The 22,562-nt window shown below is 43.1% G+C and overlaps 1 protein-coding gene across 4 annotated transcripts in view; it reads right to left on the bottom strand.

Moving 5' to 3' along the window:
- The window catches only part of CEP89 (centrosomal protein 89), an 82,655-nt gene that overhangs the window by 5,631 nt on the left and 54,462 nt on the right, over nucleotides 1–22,562 (bottom strand). For all 4 annotated transcript variants that reach the window (XR_012513882.1, XM_074386595.1, XM_010347870.3 and 1 more), the window contains 3 exons: nucleotides 16,455–16,622; nucleotides 15,120–15,261; nucleotides 708–797 (listed from right to left, as the gene is read on the bottom strand). Coding sequence is in view for 3 of the 4 variants with exons in the window: in XM_074386595.1 (XP_074242696.1) it covers nucleotides 708–797; nucleotides 15,120–15,261; nucleotides 16,455–16,622 (400 nt within the window). In the remaining variant the exon portion in view is untranslated. The remainder of the gene's footprint in view (nucleotides 1–707; nucleotides 798–15,119; nucleotides 15,262–16,454; nucleotides 16,623–22,562) is intronic.

Here is a 22,562-nt window from a genome sequence, read left to right as displayed (position 1 = left end):
GACTGCATGCAAACACCACTATGCCTGGCTAACTTTTTAAATTATTTTTTTGTAGAGACTGGGGTCTTGCTATGTTATCCAGACTGGTCTCAAACTCCTGACCTCAAACAGTCCTCCTGCCTGGGCCTCCAGAGTCATTGAGATTACAGCATCAGCCACTCTGCCTGGCTTTGTATGTTTTTTTCTTAAACAGCTGTGCAGTATTTTATTGTGTGGATGAACCACAGTTTACTGAATGAGGTGAGAGGTGCTATTCTGCCAGCAAAATCTTTTTTTATTTTTTATCTTATTGCATTTTAGGTGTTGGGGTACATGTGAAGAACATGCAAGATTGCTGCATAGGTACACACGTGGCAGTGTGGTTTGCTGCCTTCCTCCCCATCACCTATATCTGGCATTTCTCCCCATGCTATCTCTCCCCAACTCCCTACCCCCTGCTGTCCCTCCCCCATTTCCCCCCAACAGACCCCAGTGTATAGTGCTCCCCTCCCTGTGTCCATGTGTTCTCATTGTTTAACACCCGCCTGTGAGTGAGAACATGCGGTGTTTGATATTCTGCTCTTGTGTCAGTTTTCTACCAGCAAAATCTTGTAATACTTTTACTCTGTGGACTACTAGTGACACACATGCAAAAATGTGTCATTTTCTTAAACACAAAAATCCACACCATCTGAAAACGGAATCCCCAAGGCCAAATAACTACTCACCTTGACTTTTTCCTCTAACTTTCCCAGGCGAATGTTGCTTTTTAGGACTTTGTTGAGCACTCCATCCTTCTCACTTTCTAAACATTTCGCCTGAGGAGAAAGGTGATAAACGGACTCTCAGTTTTACAGAAAAATGGAAGTAACAAACAATATTTTGCAAAGAGTATTACCGCTACTGCTCATAAGCAATCTCCATTCTACAACCTGTCCTGCCTCCACCCCCTCCCCACCCACCGTGTGAGGGCCTGGGCCTCAGGCAAACAGATGGGAATTGGCAGGAGCAGGGCATGTGGGGTGCCCAAGAATTTCCGCCCTACAGACCAGGGGAACATGAGAGCCTGCAAGGGTTTCCAGAGCACATCTCTACTCGTATGGAATCTATCTTTCAATCACATCCAAGGAATTAAGTGCCAGGATGCTGTCAACTCGTAACTTGACTCATTTGAACAACTTCAAGATTAAGGATAATGTCATATGAACACACAATGCTGCTTCTCCAAGCCATACATGAAAGGCAATACACCCAGGAGGAATGACATCATTTGAAGCCAAATGATTTAGACTAATATCCAGGTTGGAAATGACCTGCTAGATTCTACAGATTAACTATTTCAGATGCTAAAATAAGTAAAGGTGAGCATTCTTTCCAAGGTGAGCTAGTGGTCACAAGTTTAACTTTCCAGAGGAAAGATAAATCACAGAGAAATTGCTCCAGGTCACATGGAAAATTCACCCTAGAAGCAGGACTTAAAAAGATCTCAGGCTGGACTTGGTGGCGCGTGCCTGTAATCCCAGCTATTCGAGAGGCTGAGGCACGAGAAGGGCTCGAACTCAGGAGGTGGAGCTTGCAGTGAGCCAAGATTGCGCCACTACACTCCAGCCTGGGTGACAGAGCGATACTCTTTCTCAAAAAAAAAAAAAAAAGATCTCAGTATCTAAGACCATTGTGTCTCCCATAAAAATGTGATAAATGCAACATGGTGCAGTCACACTTGGGGAAACTGAAAGTGATTTGTAGCCAGAGGTCCTCATCAGAAACTTGCCAAGGCAGAGTGGAGTCCTCCCACTGCTGGTGTATGTACAGGGTGGGGTATGGGCTCTCACAGGTCCTGGAGACCAGGACGGGGTAGGGCTGGAATACATGACTCAGTCCTGGGACAGGGTAGAGACTGGCAGAGCAGCCAGTACCACCCCTGGGCCTGGCAAAAGGGGCTGGCCTAGGCACCTCCAGGGTCAAGGGGCCTGTAAGGCCATGGGGATGTGTCCACCCCACGCCTGGCTACACAGGACCGAGTGCCCTTCCCAGACGTCCTGGCAGTTCCCATGCATCTCCCTGCTTGAACAACGGTGTCTGTGTGGACACAGGAGTCCCTGGTGACAGGTGGAGCCAGCATGGATGAAAGCAGCTCTCCCACACCCTACATTTCCGCTTTGACTCTGAGGGGCCTGAGGATTCTAAACTTGACAGCCAGGATATTATCAAGGTCAAGGCAGGAGGAGGGAACACGTCTTACTAACAGTTCCTTGGCTCAATGGGTAACGAACTGTTAGTAAAACATCGGTGCCTGCATGCACCACCCATGGGCTCATGACAGCTGTGCTTGGCTCACCCCTCCAAGAGGACTGGTCCACTTGGAGTCCCATCCCCAGCAAAGCCTCACCACAGCCTCTACTAACAACTGCAGACTAAGCCACTGAGGAAATCACAGACACCACTGACACTGTTTACAGCTGAGGGAATCATATGGAGACATGTAGGCACACATTCAGAATCAAAGCTAATGTGGCTTAGCCAACCAACACGGTAGATACATGTATAGGAAAAGGCTTCCCCTGTGAAAGCCAATACAAAAAATTAGAAGAAGTGACTGTTACACTTGATTTGCAGAGATCAATGAAAGGACAAAGAAACATGAAAAAGCAAGGCAACATGACACCTCCAAAGGAACATAACTCTCCAACAACAGATTCCAACAACAGAAAGAAATTTATAAAATGCCTGAAAAAGAATGAAAAATAATGATATGAAAGAAGCTCAGTGAAATACAAGAGAACACAAATAAACACTATAAAGAAATCAGAAAAGCAATTTAGGATATAAATGAGGAATTTGACAAAGAGATAGACATAAAAAAGAACTAAACAGAAATCCTGGGACTGAAGAACTCAATAAGTAAAATAAAAAATACAATTGAAAACTTCAACAATAGACTAGATCAAGCAGGAGAAAGAATTTCTTCTGCTTTTGAAATAGTGAGATATAAAAGAAAGAGAAAGAGAGAGAGACAGAGAGGGAGGGAGGGGGAGAGAGAGAGAGAAGGAGCAAAAGAAAGATAAAAGAATTTTTTTTTTTTTTAATGAAACATGCCTTTTGGTATTCCAAGAGGTGAAAAGAAGTTTAATGGCATAAAAACCTATTCAACAAAATAATAGTTGAAAACTTTCCAAGTCCAGCAAGAGATTTAGAAATCCAGATACAGGAAGCTCAGATTGCCAAAAATGTCTTCTCCCCATGATATTACAGTCAAACTGTCAAAAGTCAAATACAGAATTCTAATTATATATATGTGTGTGTATGCATCTGTTTGTCTAGTTACATATAAGAAACTCCCATAAGACTAACAGCATTATTTCTTTTTCTTTTTTCTTTCTTTTTTTTTGAGATGGAGTCTTGCTCTGTTGCCCAGGCTAGAGGGCAGTGGCATGATCTCAGCTCACTGTAGCCTCCAACTCCCAGGTTCAAGCAATTCTTTGGCTTCAGGCCCCCAAGTAGTTGGGATTACAGGCATGTGCCACCATATCTGGCTAATTTTTGCCTTTTTAGTGGAGACAGGGTTTCACCATGTTGGTCGTGCTGGTCTTAAACTCTTGACCTCAGGTGATCTGCCTGCCTCAGCCTCCCAAAGTGCTGAGATTACAGGTGTGAGCCACTGTGCCCAGCTTATAATGCCTTTCTCAGAAGAAATCTTACAGGCCAGGAGAGAATGGAATGATATATACAAAGGGCTGAAAGAAAAAAAAAAAATCAGCCAAGAATACTACACCCAGCAAAATTATCCTTCATAAATGAAGAAAGAATAAAGACTTGACTGGGAATGCTGGGAAGATGGCCGCCTAAGAACAGCTCAGGACTTCAGCTCCCAGTGAAAGTGCAGAGGGTGAGTGGATGCCGCATTTCCAGACGAATTTTTATTGCCCACAGACCAGGAGATACCCAGGCAGAGGGGTCACCAGCGCCGCAGTCCCGGCCAGTGCAGCTGTTTTGGCCCCTGCGGGGCTGATTCGGCCGTGCGGCTGCTGTGACCACGCCCTGTTGCAGTGGTTCTCCGTACAAAAGCCACTGGTCTGGGAGCCCACTTAGCTGGCGATCGGAGCCCTGAGACGGCAGAGTTGCCCATCCATCTGAAATAGCGAGCCAGGCCAGGAGATTCCTAGGCAAAAAATCCGCCAGGAGCCGGCTCCACTGTTTGAGCTGACTCAGTGAGTTGCAGCATGGGAGATCCCGGCGCCTTTTCAACAAGCGACTGGAACGCGGGGTCGTTCAACTTAAAAGACTCTGAGTCAGGGAGTCAGGTGATCAGGCTCAGTTGGTCCCACCCCTCCACCCTCAACAACAATGAAAACAAAAACAGTAATTGGAAACCCTCTGGGTTGAGCCCTTCAAACCAAGCACAGCTGAACCTGGGATGGTCCCACTCGGTGGGGGAGGGCCGTCCGCCATTACTGAGACTCTCCACCACTACAAGGTGGGCTGCCTTCGCTGAGGCAACCCGCTGTTGCCAAGGCAACCTGCCACAGCAGAGAGAGTCCGCCATAACAGAGGCGGGGCCACCGTTGCTGAGACAGTTCTAACTACGCCCATATAAACAGGACTGCAGGGAAGAGCGCAGGGCAGCTGGGCGGAGCCCACAGCAGCTCAGCAAAGCCCCTGCGGGCAGGCAGTGGCTAGGCGTGCTGCTAGCTGGGCGGGTCAGACCTGAAAGAAAAATCAAAAAAGGCAGTAGTGCAACGGAAGCTCATAAAGCCCCAACTCCCCGGGACAGAGCACCTGGGAACAAAAAGTGCTTTATGAGTTCAGCTGCAGCAGACCTAAACGTACCTGCCCAGCAGCTCTGAACGAACAACAGCGCTCACAGCTCAGGACTTAAGCCCCAATAAAAGATAGACTGTCTCCACAAGTAGCTCCCTGACCCCCAAAGATCCAAAGACTCACCTCATAAAGGAGAGAATGGACTAACAGTAGGCGAGCATCCTTCTGGAACAAAGATAGCAGAAGAGGAAACTGACAGCAACCCTTACTGTTCTGCAGCTGCTGCAGGTGATCCCCAGGCAAGCAGGGCCCAGAGAGGACCTCAGCAGTCCTACAGCAGAGGGGCCAGATTGTTAGAAGGAAAGCTTAAAAAAAAAAAGAAGTAACTTCAGCATCCCCGAACCAGAAGCTCACTCAGAGACCCAATCTGAAAGACAGTAACTACAAAGATAACAGGTGGATAAACCCACAAAAATGGGAAGAAACCAGCGCAAAAAGGATGAAAACTCCCGAAACCAGAACACCTCTCCTCCTAAAAGGGATCACAACTCCTCACCAGCAAGGGAACCAGACCGAATGGAGAAGGAGGGTGATGAAATGACAGAATCAGACTTCAGAAGGTGGGTAGTAAGAAACTACAGTGAGCTAAAAGAACATGTTCTAACCCAATGCAAAGAAACTAGGAACCTTGAAAAAAGACTGGACGAAATGCTAACGAGAATGGATAGCATAGAGAGGAATATAAGTGAATTGATGGAGCTGAAAAACCTAACACGGGAACTTCGTGAAGCATGCACAAGCTTCAACAGCCGAATTGACCAAGCAGAAGAAAGGGTATCAGAGGTCGAAGATCAACTCAATGAAATAAAAAGAGAAGGCAAGAACAGAGAAAAAAGCACAAAAAGGAATGAACAAAATCTTCAAGAAATGTGGGACTATGTGAAAAGACCTAATCTACGTTTGATAGGTGTACCTGAATGTGATGAAGAGAATGAATCCAAGCTTGAAAATACTCTTCAGGATATTATCCAGGAAAACTTCCCCAACCTAGCAAGGCAGACCAATATTCAAATACAGGAAATACAGAGAACACCATAAAGATCTTCCTCAAGAAGAGCAACCCCAAGGCACATAATCGTCAGATTCACCAGGGTTGAAATGAAAGAGAAAATGCTAAGGGCAGCCAGAGAGAAAGGTCGGGTTACCCACAAAGGGAAGCCCATTAGACTCACAGCAGATCTCTCAGCAGAAACCCTACAAGCCAGAAGAGATTGGGGGGCCAATATTCAACATCCTTAAAGAAAAGAACTTTCAACCCAGAATCTCCTACCCAGCCAAACTAAGCTTCATAAGTGAAGGAAAAATAAAACCCTTTGTGAACAAGCAAGCACTCAGAGATTTCATCACCACCAAACCTGCTCTACAAGAACTCCTGAAAGAGGCTCTACACATATAAAGGAACAACCAGTACCAGCCACTCCCAAAACACACCAAATAGTAAAAGAGCATCAACACAATCAAGAAGCTGCATCAACTAACCAACAAAACAGCCAGGTAGCATCAAAATGACAGCATCAAATTCACACATAACAATACTATCCCTAAATGTCAATGGACTAAATGCCCCAATCAAAAGACACAGACTGGCAAATTGGATAAAAAGCCAAAACCCATCAGTGTGCTGTATCCAGGAAACCCATCTTACATGCAAGGATACACAAAGGCTCAAAATAAAGGGATGGAGGAAGATCTACCAAGCAAATGGAGAGCAAAAAAAAGCAGGAGTTGCAATTCTCATCTCTGATAAAATAGACTTTAAAGCAACAAAGATCAAAAGAGACAAAGAAGGACACTACATAATGGTAAAAGGATCACTGCAACAAGAAGAGCTAACAATCCTAAATTTATATGCACCCAATACAGGAGCACCCAGATACATAAGACAAGTTCTTAATGACTTACAAAGAGACTTAGACTCCCACACAATAATAGTGGGAGACTTTAACACCCCATTGTCAATATTAGACAGATCAACCAGACAGAAAATCAACAAGGATATCCAGGACCTGAACTCAGACCTGGAACAAGCAAACCTAATAGACATTTACAGAACTCTCCACCCCAAATCCACAGAATATACATTCTTCTCAGCACCACATCACACCTACTCTAAAATTGACCACATAATTGGCAATAAATCACTCCTCAGCAAATGGAAAAGAACGGAAATCATAACAAACAGTCTCTCAGATCACAGTGCAATCGAGTTAGAACTCAGAATGCAGAAACTAACTCAGAACCGCACAGCTTCATGGAAACTGAACAACTTGCTCTTGAATGTTGACTGGATAAACAATTAAATGAAGGCAGAAATAAAGATGTTCTTCAAAACCAATGAGAACGAAGACACAACATACCAGAATCTCTGGGACACATTTAAAGCAGTCTCTAGAGGAAAATATATAGCAATGAGTGCCCACATGAGAAGAAAGGAGATCTAAAATTGACACCCTATCATCAAAATTGAAAGAGCTAGAGGAGCAAGATCAAAAAAACTCAAAACCTCGCAGAAGACAGGAAATAACTAAGATCAGAGCAGAACTGAAGGAAATAGAGACACAAAAAAACTCTTCAAAAAATCAATAAATCCAGGAGTTGGTTTTTTGAAAAGATCAACAAAATAGACCACTAGCCAGATTAATAAAAAAGAAAAGAGAGAATAACCAAATTGATGCAATAAAAAACGATAAAGGGGATATCACCACAGATTCCACAGAAATCCAAACCATCATCAGAGATTATTACAAACAACTCTATGCACATAAACTAGTAAACCTGGAAGAAATGGATAAATTCCTGGACACCTGCATCCTCCCAAGCCTAAACCCGGAAGAAGCCGAAACCCTGAATAGACCAATAACAAGGTCTGAAGTCGAGGCAGCAATTAAGAGCCTACCACCCAAAAAAAGCCCAGGTCCAGATGGGTTTACAGCCGAATTCTACCAGACATACAAAGAGGAGCTGATACCATTCCTTCTGAAACTATTCCAGACAATCCAAAAAGAGGGAATCCTTCCCAAATCATTTTATGAGACAAACATCATTCTGATACCAAAACCCGGCAGAGACTCAACAAGAAAAGAAAATTTCAGGCCAATATCCATGATGAACATAGATGCAAAAATCTTTAATAAAATACTGGCAAACCGATTGCAACAGCATATCAAAAAGCTCATCCACCATGATCAAGTAGGATTCATCCCGGGGATGCAAGGCTGGTTCAACATACACAAGTCCATAAACGTAATTCACCACATAAACAGAACCAAAGACAGAAACCACATGATTATCTCAATTGATGCAGATAAGGCCTTTGACAAAATTCAACAGCCCTTCATGCTAAAAACCCTCAATAAACTAGGTATTAATGGAACGTATCTCAAAACAATAAAAGCTATTTACGACAAACCAACAGCCAATATCATACTGAATGGGCAAAAACTGGAAGCATTCCCTTTGAAATCTGGCACTAGACAAAGATGCCCTCTCTCACCACTCCTATTCAATATAGTACTGGAAGTTCTAGCCAGAGCAATCAGGCAAGAAAAAGAAATAAAGGGTATTCAAATTGGAAAGGAGGAAATCAACTTGCTTCTACTTGCAGATGACATGACTGTATATCTAGAAGACCCCATCATCTCAGCCCAAAATCTCCTGAAACTGATAAACAACTTCAGCAAAGTCTCAGGATACAAAATCAACGTGCAAAAATCACAAGCATTCTTATACACCAGTAACAGACTTAAAGAGAGCCAAATCAAGAACGAACTGCCATTCACAATTGCTACAAAGAGAAAAAAATACCTAGGAATACAACTAACAAGGAACGTAAAGGACCTCTTCACGGAGAACTACAAGCCATTGCTCAATCAAATAAGAGAGGACACAAACAGATGGAGAAACATTCCATGTTCATGGCTAGGAAGAATCAACATCGTGAAAATGGCCATACTACCCAAAGTAATTTACAGATTCAATCCCATCAAGCTACCAATGACCTTCTTCACAGAACTGGAAAAAAACACCTTAAACTTCATATGGAACCAAAAGAGAGCCCGCATAGCCAAGTCAATTCTAAGCAAAAAGAACAAAGCAGGAGGCATCACACTACCGGACTTAAAACTATACTTCAAGGCTACAGTAATCAAAACAGCATAGTACTGGTACCAAAACAGAGATATAGACCAATGGAACAGAACAGAGGCCTCAGAGGAAATACAACATACCCACAACCATCTGATCTTCGACAAACCTGACAAAAACAAGCAATGGGGAAATTCCTTGTTTAGTAAATGGTGTTGGGAAAAATGGCTAGCCACATGCAGAAAGCAGAAACAGGACCCCTTCCTGACACCTTACACCAAAATTAACTCCAGATGGATTAAAGACTTAAACATCAGACCTAACACCATAAAAACCCTAGAAGAAAATCTAGGCAAAACCATTCAGGACATAGGCGTAGGCAAGGACTTCATGACCAAAACGCCAAAAGCAATGGCAACAAAAGCCAAAATAGACAAATGGGACCTAATCAAACTTCACAGCTTCTGCACAGCAAAAGAAACAGTCAGTAGAGTGAATCGGCAACCAACAGAATGGGAAAAAATTTTTGCAGTCTACCCATCTGACAAGGGGCTGATATCCAGAATCTACAAAGAACTAAAACAGATCTACAAGAAAAAAACAAACAAGCCCATTCAAAAATGGGCGAAGGATATGAACAGATACTTTACAAAAGAAGATATACAGGAGGCCAACAAACATATGAAAAAATGCTCATCATCACTGGTCATTAGAGAAATGCAAATCAAAACCACATTGAGATACCATCTCACACCAGTTAGAATGGCGATCATTAAAAAATCTGGAAACAACAGATGCTGGAGAGGATGTAGAGAAATAGGAACACTTTTACACTGTTGGTGGGAATGTAAATTAATTCAACCATTGTGGAAGACAGTGTGGCGATTCCTCAAGGACCTAAAAATAGAAATCCCATTTGACCCAGCAATCCCATTACTGGGTATATATCCAAAGGATTATAAATCATTCTACTATAAGGACACATGCACACGAATGTTCATAGCAGCACTGTTTACAACAGCAAAGACCTGGAACCAACCCAAATGCCCAACGATGATAGACTGGATAGGGAAAATGTGGTACATATACACCATGGAATATTACGCAGCCATCAAAAACGATGAGTTCACGTCCTTTGTAGGGACATGGATGAACCTGGAAACCATCATTCTCAGCAAACTGACACAAGAACAGAAAATCAAACACTGCATATTCTCACTCATAGGCGGGTGTTGAACAATGAGAACACATGGACACAGGGAGTGGAGCACTACACACTGGGGTCCATTGGGGGGAAATGGGGGAGGGATGGGGGGGTGGGGAGGTGGGAAGAGATAGCATGGGGAGAAATGACAGACACAGGCAAAGGGACGGAAGGCAGAAAACCACACTGCCATGTGTGTACCTATGCAACAATCTTGCATGTTCTTCACATGTACCCCAAAACCTAAAATGCAATTAAAAAAAAATAAATAAAGACTTACAGATAAGCAAACACTGAGGGAATCTGTCACCACTAGAACCATCCTGCATGAAATGCTTAAAGGAGTCCTATACCTGAAATTGAAAGAATGATATCTACTATCATGAAAACACAAATAAGGAAGAGAAAAAACTCAAATGTTACCACTAAAGAATAATGAGAGGCCGGGCGCGGTGACTCAAGCCTGTAATCCCAGCACTTTGGGAGGCCGAGGCGGGTGGATCACGAGGTCGAGAGATCGAGACCATCCTGGTCAACATGGCGAAACCCCGTCTCTACTAAAAAAATACAACAAACTAGCTGGGCGTGGTGGCGCGTGCCTGTAATCCCAGCTACTTAGGAGGCTGAGGCAGGAGAATTGCCTGAGCCCGGGAGGCGGAGGTTGCGGTGAGCCGAGATCGTGCCATTGCACTCCAGCCTGGGTAACAAGAGCGAAACTCCGTCTCAAAAAAAAAAAAAAAAAAAAAAAAAGAATAATGAGATAAATAAGAGGAACAAATGACATACAAAGTAACTAGAAACCAATCAACAAAATGATAGGAATAAGTCCTTGCATAGCAATAGCAACCTTGAACGTAAATTAATTAAATTTTCCACTTAAAAGATACAGACTGGCTCAATGGATATTAGACAAAAAACCAAGATCCAGGCCGGGCATGATGGCTCAAGCCTGTAATCCCAGCACTCTGGAAGGCTGAGGCGGGTGGATCGTGAGGTCAAGAGATCAAGACCATCCTGGTCAATATGGTGAAACCCCATCTCTACTAAAAATACAAAAAAAAATTAGCTGGGCGTGGTGGCTCGTGCCTGTAATCCCAGCTACTCAGGAGGCTGAGGCAGGAGAATTGCCTGAACCCAGGAGGCGGAGGTTGCGGTGAGCCAAGATCGCGCCATTGCCCTCCAGCCTGGGTAACAAGAGCGACACTATGTCTCAAGAAAAAAAAAAACAAAAACCAAGATCCAACTATGTGCTGCCTACAAGAAACACATTTCACTTGTAAAGATCCATATAGACTGAAAGTGAAGGGATGAAAAAAATATTCCATGAACTTTGATCTGGTGGAAAAAGAAAACAAAATTTAAAAAAAGAGAGAGAAATATTCCATGTAAATGGAAACCAAAAGCAAGCAGGAGTAGCTATACTTGCATAAAATAAAACAAACTTTAAGTCAAAAATTGTGAAAAGAGACAAAGAAGGTCATATTGTAACAATAAGGGGATAAATTCAAGAAGAGGACATATATTCTAAACATATGCACGCAACACCAGAGCATCCGGGTATATAAAGCAAATATTATTAGATCTAAAAGAAGAGATAGACTGCAATATAGTAATAGTTGGGGACTTCAACACCCTACTCTCAGCAATTAGATCACCAAGACAGAAAACCAACAAAGAAACACTGAATTCAACTGCACTTTAGACAAAATGACCTAACAGACATTTACAAAACACTTCATCCAGTGACTACAGAATATACATTCTTCTAATCAACATACAGAACATTCTTTAGTATACACTGTGTGTTAAGCCACAAAGCAAACTCAACACATTTTAAAACGCTGACATCATACCAAGTATCTCCTCAGACCACAGAGGACTAAAACTAGAAAGCAACAACAAGAGAAACTTTGGAAACTGTACAAACACATGGAAATTACACAACATGTTCCTTAACAACGATTGAGTCAATGAAGAAACTAAGAAAGATGTCAAAGATTTCTCGAAACAAATGAAAAGCACAACATCATAAACACAAGATACCAAAACCCATAGGTATCGCATAGATACAGCCAAAGCAGTACTAAGAGGGAATTTTATAGCAATAAATGCCTACATCACAAAACTGTAAAGATTTCAAATCGACAACTTAATGATGAACTAGGAACTAGAAAAACAAGAACAAACCACAGCTAGTGCTTGACTTAGGACCGCGGTCGGCACCACGGAACGGTCATAATATGTACAGTTGAAATGGTGCACGCGGAGATGGTAGTGCTGCCAGAAGCTGGTCCGCACTGTCGTACGCCCAGCTGGGCAACGTTTGCACTGCCAGATGTGGAGCAGTCGTGGCTAGCGATTGTGGTCATAAAGTCGAATGGTCGTAAGTTGCATAGGTCGTAAGTCGATCAATACCTGCATACCCCAAATTAGTAGAAAGAAAAAACAAAGAGCAGAACTAAGTGAGGCAGGGTGAAGTGTTCTTATAGTCCCAGTGACGCAGGAGGCTGAGGCAGGAGGACTGCTTGAATCCAGGCGTTCACGGTCAACCTGGGCAACACAGTGAGAAATCACTGCTGACAAGCTGGAAAACCTAGAGAAAATGAATATATTTCTGGACAGCATACAACCTACAGAGGCAGGATAAGTAAAGTTATGAGACCATACTGACTTGTCCCCTTTAGAAGCTCCACAGGCTCCTTTGGCATGGGCTCCTTTCACGTGCACCCTTGCATGTCAGCACCTAACTCTTTTGCAAGATAAGTAGTCCCACAGGATCCCAGCCAACTACCAGGAGGTTACATGTTCCTGATACCCAATGTGGCCTAGGAAAAAGAACAAAAGTCCCTCATTCATAATGTAGTTTACCCAGTCTCCAGCCGATCAGCAGCAAAAGCCCAAGAAGCTACTATCTTAGCTGTTAGGAATTAGCTACTACCAGTTTCTGCCCCAGAAGGAAGAAGACCTCTCCAGGGTCCTGCAAGCACAGCTAGGCACGAGGTTTTGCTTATAGTAACCTTTTCTTCATTTTAATAGTAAAAAAACACACACCTAATGAGACATGCGACGCATGTTACAGCATGCAGATACTGAGTGCATGCACCAACCACAGGTCCACCTTTGCCCACTCCACCTACCAGTTCTTTATGAATATGCATGCACGGCTCCTGTAAGGGGCATTCCCTTAAGATACTAGGGGCTGTCTCTTCCTCTGACAGAGTGTACTTTTGCTTTGCAATAAACTTCTTTGCCTGCTTTTACTTTGAATTTGCTCTCAAATTCTTTTGTGTGGTGAAGTCAAGAACCTGAACCCGCCCATCAACAACACTACCAAGACTGAATTAGAAAGAAAGAGAAAACCTGAACAGACCAATAACAATAATGAGATTGAATTATAATAAAAAGTTTCCCAACAAAGAAAAGTACAGGACCAGACGGTTTTTCTGCCAAATTCTACCAACCTTACAAAGAAGAACTAATACAAATTCTTCTCAAACTATTTCAAAAAAAAATGAAGAGGAAGGAATTCTCTAATTCTGTGAGGTCGGCAATACCCTCATACCAAAACCAGAGAAAGCCACAGTAAAAAAGAATACTACAGGCCAAAATCCCTAACGAACACAGATGCAAAATCCTCAACAAAATGCTAGCAAACCAAATTCCACAGTGCATCAAAAAAAATAATATGCCATGATCAAGTGGGATCAAGAGATGCAAAGACTGTTCAACACACATAAATCAATAAACACAACAGATCACATCAACAGGATGAAGGATAAAAACCAGATGAGCACCTCAATGGACCCAAAAAAAAACCCTGATAAAAATTCAACATCCCTTCATGATCAAAAACACTTGGTAAACTAGGCATAGAAGAAACATACCTAACATAATAAACGCCATATATGACAAACCCACAGCTAACATCACGCCAAGTAGGGAAAAGCTAAAAGCCCTTCCTCTCAGAACTAAAACTCGTTAAGTATGCCTACTTTTACCAGTTTGATAGATCACAAGGTAAGGAGATCGAGACCATCCTGGCTAACACGGTGAAACCCCGTGAAATATAAAAAATTAGCTGGGCGTGGTGACAGGCACCTGTAGTCCCAGCTACTCAGGAGGCTGAGGCAGGAGAATCGCTTGAACCCAAGAGGCAGAGTTTGTGATGAGCCAAGATTGTGTCACTGTACTCCAGGTTGGGCAACAGAGCCAGACTCCATCTCAAAAAAAAAAAAAAAAAAAAAAAAAGATTTGTAACATTTTTTGAGAATGGTGTCTCAAAACTGGCTTAATTAGCATTTTTCTTTCTTTCTTTTTTTTTTTTTTAGGGACAGCATCTCGCTCTGTCTCCCAGGCTGGAATGAAGTAATACAGTCATAGCTCACTGCAGCCTTCAACTCGTACCATCAAGGGATCCTCCCACCTCAGCTTCCTGAGTAGCTGAGACTATAGGTGCATGCCACCATGCTTGGCTAATTTTTAAATTTTTTTGTAGACATGGGGTCTCACTATGTTGCCCAGGCTAGTCTCGAATTCCTGGGCTCAAATGATCCTCCTGCCTCAGCTTCCTGAGCAGCTGGGACTACAGGCACACAGCACCATGACAGGGTAATATAGTTGAAAATTTAAAACACATATGCTTCTCAACTTACAACAGGGTTACATCCTGATAAACCCACCATGAATCAAACAAACTGTATATCAAAAATGCATTTAATCCTGACAAAACAGCAGCTGGTTCCCAACTTATGATGATTCAATCTACATTTTTTTTAATACTTATAATGGTGTGAAAGCAATAGGCATTTAGTATAAATGATAACCTCATTATAAGTTGTAAGGAGCTCCTCGACCTTCAATAAGGTTACTTCCCAATAAACACATTATAAAGTCAAAAATTCCTGGGTCAAACCATCCATCATAAGTCAGGGAGTGCTTGCATAAAGCTTTTAATAGAGCATTTTAAAAAATACTCTTAAAATCAAATTTGCATATTAACTTGCAGTTTACTTGACGTAACCTTCAGGAAACTTACCAGACACATAAGACTGTCACGTTCCTGGGTTACAGTCTCTGCCAGGCCAACAAGGTTTGCCAGGTACTGGTGAGCAGACATTTCGTTCCCCATGGCTTTTTCCACCTCCTTTTTGAGGACCTCAATTTTCTTCTGAGACTTCCTAGAGAGTTACCCCAAATGGTAGAACAAAAAAATCCATTAGTTTACATGGCAAGGGCATGGTGAATATCTCTATTACAAAAACAGCAAGTATGTTAGCATTTAAATGCTATTCTTGAGCAACCTAAATCTTCTATTAAATTTCAAGGTGAGAAGAGGTAACTGAATTTAATTTGAAACTGAGCATTAGTGAACCCAACTCTCAAGTTAATAGGAGGAGTTCCAAATGTCTTAACAATGAATAAACTCATTAAATTTTATATATATATATATGTATAGTTTGTTTCTTTGTTTTTTGAGACATAGTCTTGCTCTGTTGCCCAGGCTGGAGTACAGTGGCATGATCACAGCTCACTGCAACCTCAACCTCCACCTCCCAGGATCAAGTGACTCTCATGCCTCAGGCTCCTGAGTAGCTGGGATAACAGGCACCACCAATAGTCATATGATAACCCTAAGACTCAAAGTTTTCCTAACCATGTCCCAAAAGTCTACTTTGGGATTACTGGATCCAATTATTAGATTACTGGCCAGCTAATTTTCTGTTTTTTTTTTTTTTTTTAAGTAGCCATGGTTTCTTTGTTGGCTCGGCTGGTCTTGAACTACTGACCTCAAGTGATCTGCCCGTCTCAGCTTCAAGTGCTGGGATTACAGGCATGAGCCATTGCACCCGGCCTATAGGCTCATGTTCTAAAAGGAAATGTTGGTTAACGTTGGTTAACAGAAACATACTTATTATAGTCTGATATCCAGTCATTTTAATTATCCTTTTCCATTTTACAGCCACTATTAGAAAAAGAAAAAATTAAAAGAAATAAAATGGAATAACCTTCATTTGTCTTTTATTTATTTATTTATTTTGAGACTGGGTCTCACTCTGTTACCCAGGCTGGAGTGCAGTGGCACAATCGCAGCTCACTGCTACCTTTGCCTCCCAGGCTCAAGCGATTCTCTTGCCTCAGCCTCCGAGTAGCTGGGATTATAGGCGCCTGCCACCATCGCCTGGCTAGTTTTTGTATTTTTAGTAGAGATGGGATTTCACCATGTTGGCCAGGCTGGTCCTGACCTCAAATGATCCACCTGCCTTGGCCTTCCAAAGTGCTGGGATTACAGGCACGAGCCACTGCACCCAGCCCATTTATCTTTTTTAACTACTGAAAATAAAAACCAACTTAAAGGAAAAAAGATATGAACCTGTTTCTTTTCTGTGCTTTTTCAAGTTCGGCTTCCAGCGCTTTCTTCTCCTCTGTCAGACTGTTCCTCTCTAACAGCAGGCTCTTCTTCTGTGTCTGCAGGACTGTCAGCTTTTCCATCAGCTCTTCCATCTCAGCCCTTTCTTTCTCTTCTTCCTTCTGCAACTGGCTGAAGGACAAGAACATTACAGGCTCGCATCCTGCACAATGAAGCTAAAATGGGGCAGTCGCACAATGAGGCAGATAAGTGATAACAGCCCAGTTCTCCAGTCCCTGGGTGGGTCACTTGGAAGGCCTCTGTGGAAACATCTCCCCATCCTGGGCCCTAGAGGACCTGGGACCAAGCTGCTAGACAATGGGAGAGAGGGCGTGACTAAGCACACAGTGTGTGTGTGTGTGTGTGTGTGTGTGTGTGTGTGTGACAGGGTCTCACTCTGTTGCCTAGGCTGGAGTGCAGTGGTACAATCACTGCTCACTGCAACTTCGAACTTCTGGACTCAAGCTATCCTCCTACCTCAGCCTCCCAGCAGGGACCACAGGCACACACCATGCTTGGCTAATTTTTGTGTTTTTTTGTAAACACAAGGTCTCACTACGTTGCCCAGGCTGGTGTCAAACCCACGGGCTCAAGTGATCCTCCTGCCTTAGCTTTCCTAAGAGCTGGGATTACAGGCATGAGCCACCACACCAGGCCACACACTTCTTTGATGGTGATGATCTAACCTTTTTCTGCCCACAGTTTTGGGGTTTGTGTGTGTGTGTGTGTGTGTGTGCGCGCGCGCGCACGCGCGTGTGTGTGTTTATATCCTATTCCTTGCAAAAAAAATTTAAGACCGTTCTACTTCTTACATGGTTATGCTAGATTAAAAAAAAAAAACAAACCCTACTACTAAAAAAAAAAAAACACAAACCCTACTGCTAAAACAATTTTTTTCCTAATAATGTAATTATAAATACCTGTTTTTAAGACAAAAGAAAGAACACAGGGGCACTTGTTTCGGTGAACATCAGTTTGGGTGTTACTGAGTTTGCACAGAGAGTAACTAGGGACAGGGCATCCTTAACCAGCACAGCAGGAATACACAACGATGTATGATTTTAAGGTCTGTCAACTGTAAAACATACAAAATCCAGGATTGGTTTCTTTCATTGTAAACTTATTTAACTATTATTTTATTGGATAAATTGTTGAGCTGGATTAACGATAAAAGGTTAAAGAAGAATGCTGAAAATACAAAGACTTCTGCTTACAGCCAATATAGAGTTAGAGGCCAAATTCACCCTTCAGCTAGAAAACCAGGCAAAACAGGGCCGGGCGCGGTGGCTCAAGCCTGTAATCCCAGCACTTTGGGAGGCCGAGGCGGGTGGATCACGAGGTCAAGAAATCAAGACCATCCTGGTCAACATGGTGAAACCCCGTCTCTACTAAAAATACAAAAAAGTTAGCTGGGCGTGGTGGTGCGTGCCTGTAATCCCAGCTACTCAGGAGGCTGAGGCAGGAGAATTGCCTGAACCCAGGAGGTGGAGGTTGTGGTGAGCCGAGATCGCGCCATTGCACTCCAGCCTGGGTTACAAGAGCGAAACTCCATCTCAAAAAAAAAAAAAAAGAAAAAGAAAAGAAAACCAGGCAAAACAGAAGAAACAACAGTTTTCAGACTTTGGACAACAGGTGAGGCAGGACTGTGATCTCGAAGGGAAGGGAAAACAAGGTAAGTGCTGCAACTGCTCCCTCCACCTTCTTGTCTGGCAGACACCTGCTGAGCCCAGGAGCCTGAGATCCAAGAGCAGACAGGTCAAGGCAGCTGGAATTTCCAGGACAGGGCAGAGGGCGTTTCACAGAGGGAGAAAGGGCTCTGGAGATCTTGAGGGGTCTTTGGCTGGGTACTGCTCTGTCTGTGTGTGAGGGGAAACTGCCTAAGGCCGAGGAAAGAAACACTACAAAGAGTACGCAGAACAATTTCTGACATTTACAAAGAACTGGAAATAGTTCACGCACCCACCAGTCAGAATGGAAAGGACTTATAATAAAAGAGAAGTGTTACTGTCTTAGCAGTGGGGCTAACTTAGCCCTAGACTAGAGGATGCTTTGGGTCCACCCTAACAAACATCAGCTTTGGAAGCATCCAGCTTAGCCAGGTGCAGTGGCTCAGACCTGTAATCCCAGTACTCTGGGAGGCTGAGGTGGGAAGATCGCTTTGGCCCAAGACTTTAAGACCAGCCTGGGCAACATAAGATGACCCTGTTTTTACAAAAATAAATAAATTAAATAAAGAATCCAACAATTCTCTAGTGACTTAAGTGTGCACCAGAATGAAATCTAACACTATTTAAAGCAATGCAGTAAGCCTAGCATCCTGCAACATAAAATCTGTAACATACGGCACTTAATCAAGCATGAGAATAAGCAATAAAATATGATCCATGATCAGGAGGGGAAAAAAAAAATCAACAGAACAGATCCACAAGTGAGAAAGACGATGGCATTGGCAAAAAAAAAAAAAAAGGGGGGGGGGTGGGGTTTAGAAAAACATGCTCCTACATTTGAGAAAGCAGAGAAAAATGGCATGCTGGAGACAGAATACAAGAAAGACTCAAACGGATCTTACAGAGGTGGGAAAATCATTACATGGAGCGAACAAGATATTGGACGGGACTAACCACAGATGAGATTGTAGAAGTCAAGATTTGTGAAGCTGAAGGCACAGTAATAGACACTGTCTGATTGAAGCTCAGAGAGAAACAAGTGTGGGGGAAAAAGTGAACAGAGCGATCAACATCACGTGGTCCAGGAGAGGCGAGAGGGAAAAACAGAAGAGAACGTTCAAGAAATAAGAGCCGAAAGAGTTCCAACCTTGATGAAAAATATACACTGAGAGCCCCAAGAAGCTTCATGAACTTCATGCAGAGTAAAGAAACCATGCTGGCCAAGTGCAGAGCCCCCTGTAATCCCAGCACTTTGGGAGGGTAAGGCAGGATGCTCATTCAAGGCCAGGAGTTTGAGACCCGCCTGGACAACATAATGAGACTCTGTCTCTACAAAAAAGATTAAAAATTAGCCAGGAGCAGCGGTACAAGCCTGTAGTCCCAGCTACTCAGGAGGCTGAGGCAGGAGGATCACTTGGGTCCAGGGGGTTGTCCTTTTACTTTTAACTTTTCTCTATCTTTATGCTTGTGACATATATCTTAAAGACAACACAGCTGCATTTTAGTTTAGCCAGTGTGACATTCTTTGTCTTTTAATTGGAGTCTTTTGCGCATTTAGTGTATCTACTATTGAAACGTTTGGCTTTAAATCTAACATTTCACTTCGTGTCTTCTATCCTCCCACTGGCCTACCTTTCATTTTCTTGCTCTTATTCAGATTATTTTTTAAGCATTCTTCCCCCCCACCCACCACCACTAGTTTAAAAGTTATATACATTGTTTCCAGAAATTTCATCATACATATTTTCAAATTATAAAATTAGTCAACACTTTTATCCTCTTCCAAATGATATGAAGACTTTAGAACACAAACTCCATGGACCTTGTGCCTGATTATATGCTACTATTGTCATGCCTTCTAATTTTATGTATTCTTAAATCCCCAAACATATTATCATTTTATAGACTCATGTTCATTACATTTATCTGTATATTTACCACTATCATTTACTTTCATTTTACTTCCTTCTCGCTTCTCAGGCATCCTGCCTTGAATTAGCCACTCCCTCCTCGGGGGCCTTCCTTGAACATCACCTCTAAAACAGTCCTCCTGATTGCAAGTCTCTTTCCATCTTAATATCCTCATTTATATATATGTATATATACACACACATATACAAATATAAATACTAATAGATATTTTATATATATACGTGTGTGTGTGTATATATATATATATATATAAACAGAACATCGTTAAGAGTAAGAATTCTTAATTTTGGCTATTGTGTGTTTCAGTTCTAAAAATTCGATTTGCTTCTTTTGCACCACTATGTTATGTTTTGTACTTCCCTGTAGAAATTTTGAACTCCTGGGCCCAAGAGATCCTCCCGCCCTGGCCTCCCAAAGTGCCAGGATCGCAGGCTTAAGCCACTGCACCCCACCCCACCCCAGGACTTTTTTTTTTTTTTCTCTTTGAGATGAAGTCTCATTCTGTCGCCAGGCTGGAGTGCAGTGACATGACCTCGGCTCACTGTGCAACCTCCACCTCCTGGGTTCAAGCAATTCTCCTGCCCCAGTCTCCCGAGTAGCTGGTACTACATGTGTGTGCCACCACGCCCAGCTAATTTTTGTATTTTTAATAGAGTCGGGGTTTCACCATGTTGGCCAGGATGGTCTTGATCTCTTGACCTCACAATTCACCCACCTTGGCCTCTCAAAGTGCTGGGATTACAGGCGTGAGCCACGTAGGACTTTCTTAAAACCCTCCCAGACAAAATGCTTTTATTCCCTCTGGCCTAAAGAACAAAGACCAGGGGCCAGGAATGGTGCTCATGCCTATAATTCTAACACTTTGGGAGGCCAAGGTAGGAGGGTCACTTGAGGCCAGGAGTCCAAGACCAACCTGGGCAACACAGCAAGACCCCATCTCAACAAAAATATTTCAAAGTTAGTCCCACATGGTGGCACATGACTACAGTCCCAGCCACTTGGGAGACCAAGTTCGAGGCTGCAAGTGAGCCATGATGGAGCCGCTTCACTTCAGCCTGGAAGACAGGATGAGATCTTATCTTAAACTAAACTAAACTAAAGAGAATAAAGACCACATACTTTAACATTCTGAACACAGTCTACAAATGCTTTCCCTCCAAACATGTCAGTGGTTTCTTTTTTTTTTTTTTGAGATGGAGTCTCAATCTGTCACCCAGGCTTGAGTGAAATGGTGCAATCTCAGTTCACTGCAGCCTCTACCTCCCGGATTCAAGCCATTCTCTGCCTCAGCCTCCTGAGCAGCTGCGACTACAGGCACACACCATCACGCCTGGCTAATTTTTGTTTTTTTAGTAGAGACAGCATTTCACCATGTTGGCCAGGCTGGTCTCAGTCTCCTGACCTCAAGTGATCCACCTACCTCAGCCTCCCAAAGTGCTGGGATTACAGGCACCCACCACCATGCTTGGCTAATTTTTGTATTCTTACTAGAGATGGGGTTTCACCATGTTGGCCAGGCTGGTCTTGAACTTTTGGCCTCAAGCATTCTGCCCACCTCAGCCCCCCAAAGTGCTGGGATTACAGGCGGGAGCCACCGTGCCTGGCCTATCTCATCACTTTCGGTTGACTGATATTTCTTTAGGATATGTGTGGGCATGGGGGTCTTTTTTTCATTCACTGCAGTGCGTACCTCTGCAGTGAACACACCAAGGTCTTTAGAGGTCTGCAAATGCCCTTCAACTATTAGCTTCTTCCTTTATATCGTCTCTCATATCCTTCTGAGGGTCCTGATGACCTACGGCTGGACCTCCCGGATGGGTCCTCCATTTCTGGTACCTTTTCTCTCCATTTTCCAATTGTTTGTTTCCTTAGTTCTAAGTGATTCTTCAAATGTATCTTTCAGCTCTTGTGGTATTTTTTAAATTCTGGCAATCGCGTTTAATCTTGCTCTTACTTAGTGACTGTACTTTCTTTTCTCATGGCATTTTGTTTCTTTTAAGGCATTTTTTCTGTTTCCCCTGAGCTTCTCTGCTTCTCTGGGTCTCTCTCTCTCTCACCTTGCCATTTCCTTTATCACGCCTAATGACCCTTGTTGCTTGTTCACATCTAGTCATCGTTCTGATTTTAGGAAGAGGAACTGGTTCTTGGCCTGTACTGCGTCAGTTGAGGGATTTTCTGCCCTGGTGGTTCCCTGTGCAGGCATCTCCCTGGCTGCCGAGAAGGCCTCTGTGTACAAGACAAGGTGCGTGCAATGGTTGGCTTCACTTTAGGATACAGGTCTCCCAAAAGCCAGGATGCAGATTTTCCTTTGTAGATATTACCTGTCCCCCTAAATCTTTAGCTCTCCCCAAAGGAGTCTGCCACATTTCCTTAGAGAAGTGGGTTGACACCTTGTTTTTCTCCCACCTTCATCTTGAGTAGGCCCAACCTTTCTAGAAAACAGTAAAAGCAAAGAGAGCCATCTCTGCTTCCA

Source organism: Saimiri boliviensis, chromosome 14, assembly GCF_048565385.1.
Source record: "Saimiri boliviensis isolate mSaiBol1 chromosome 14, mSaiBol1.pri, whole genome shotgun sequence".
Taxonomy (NCBI): domain Eukaryota; kingdom Metazoa; phylum Chordata; class Mammalia; order Primates; family Cebidae; genus Saimiri; species Saimiri boliviensis.
The sequence above is the reverse complement of the archived record's forward strand: the minus strand, read 5'-3'. Positions and strand labels throughout refer to the sequence as shown.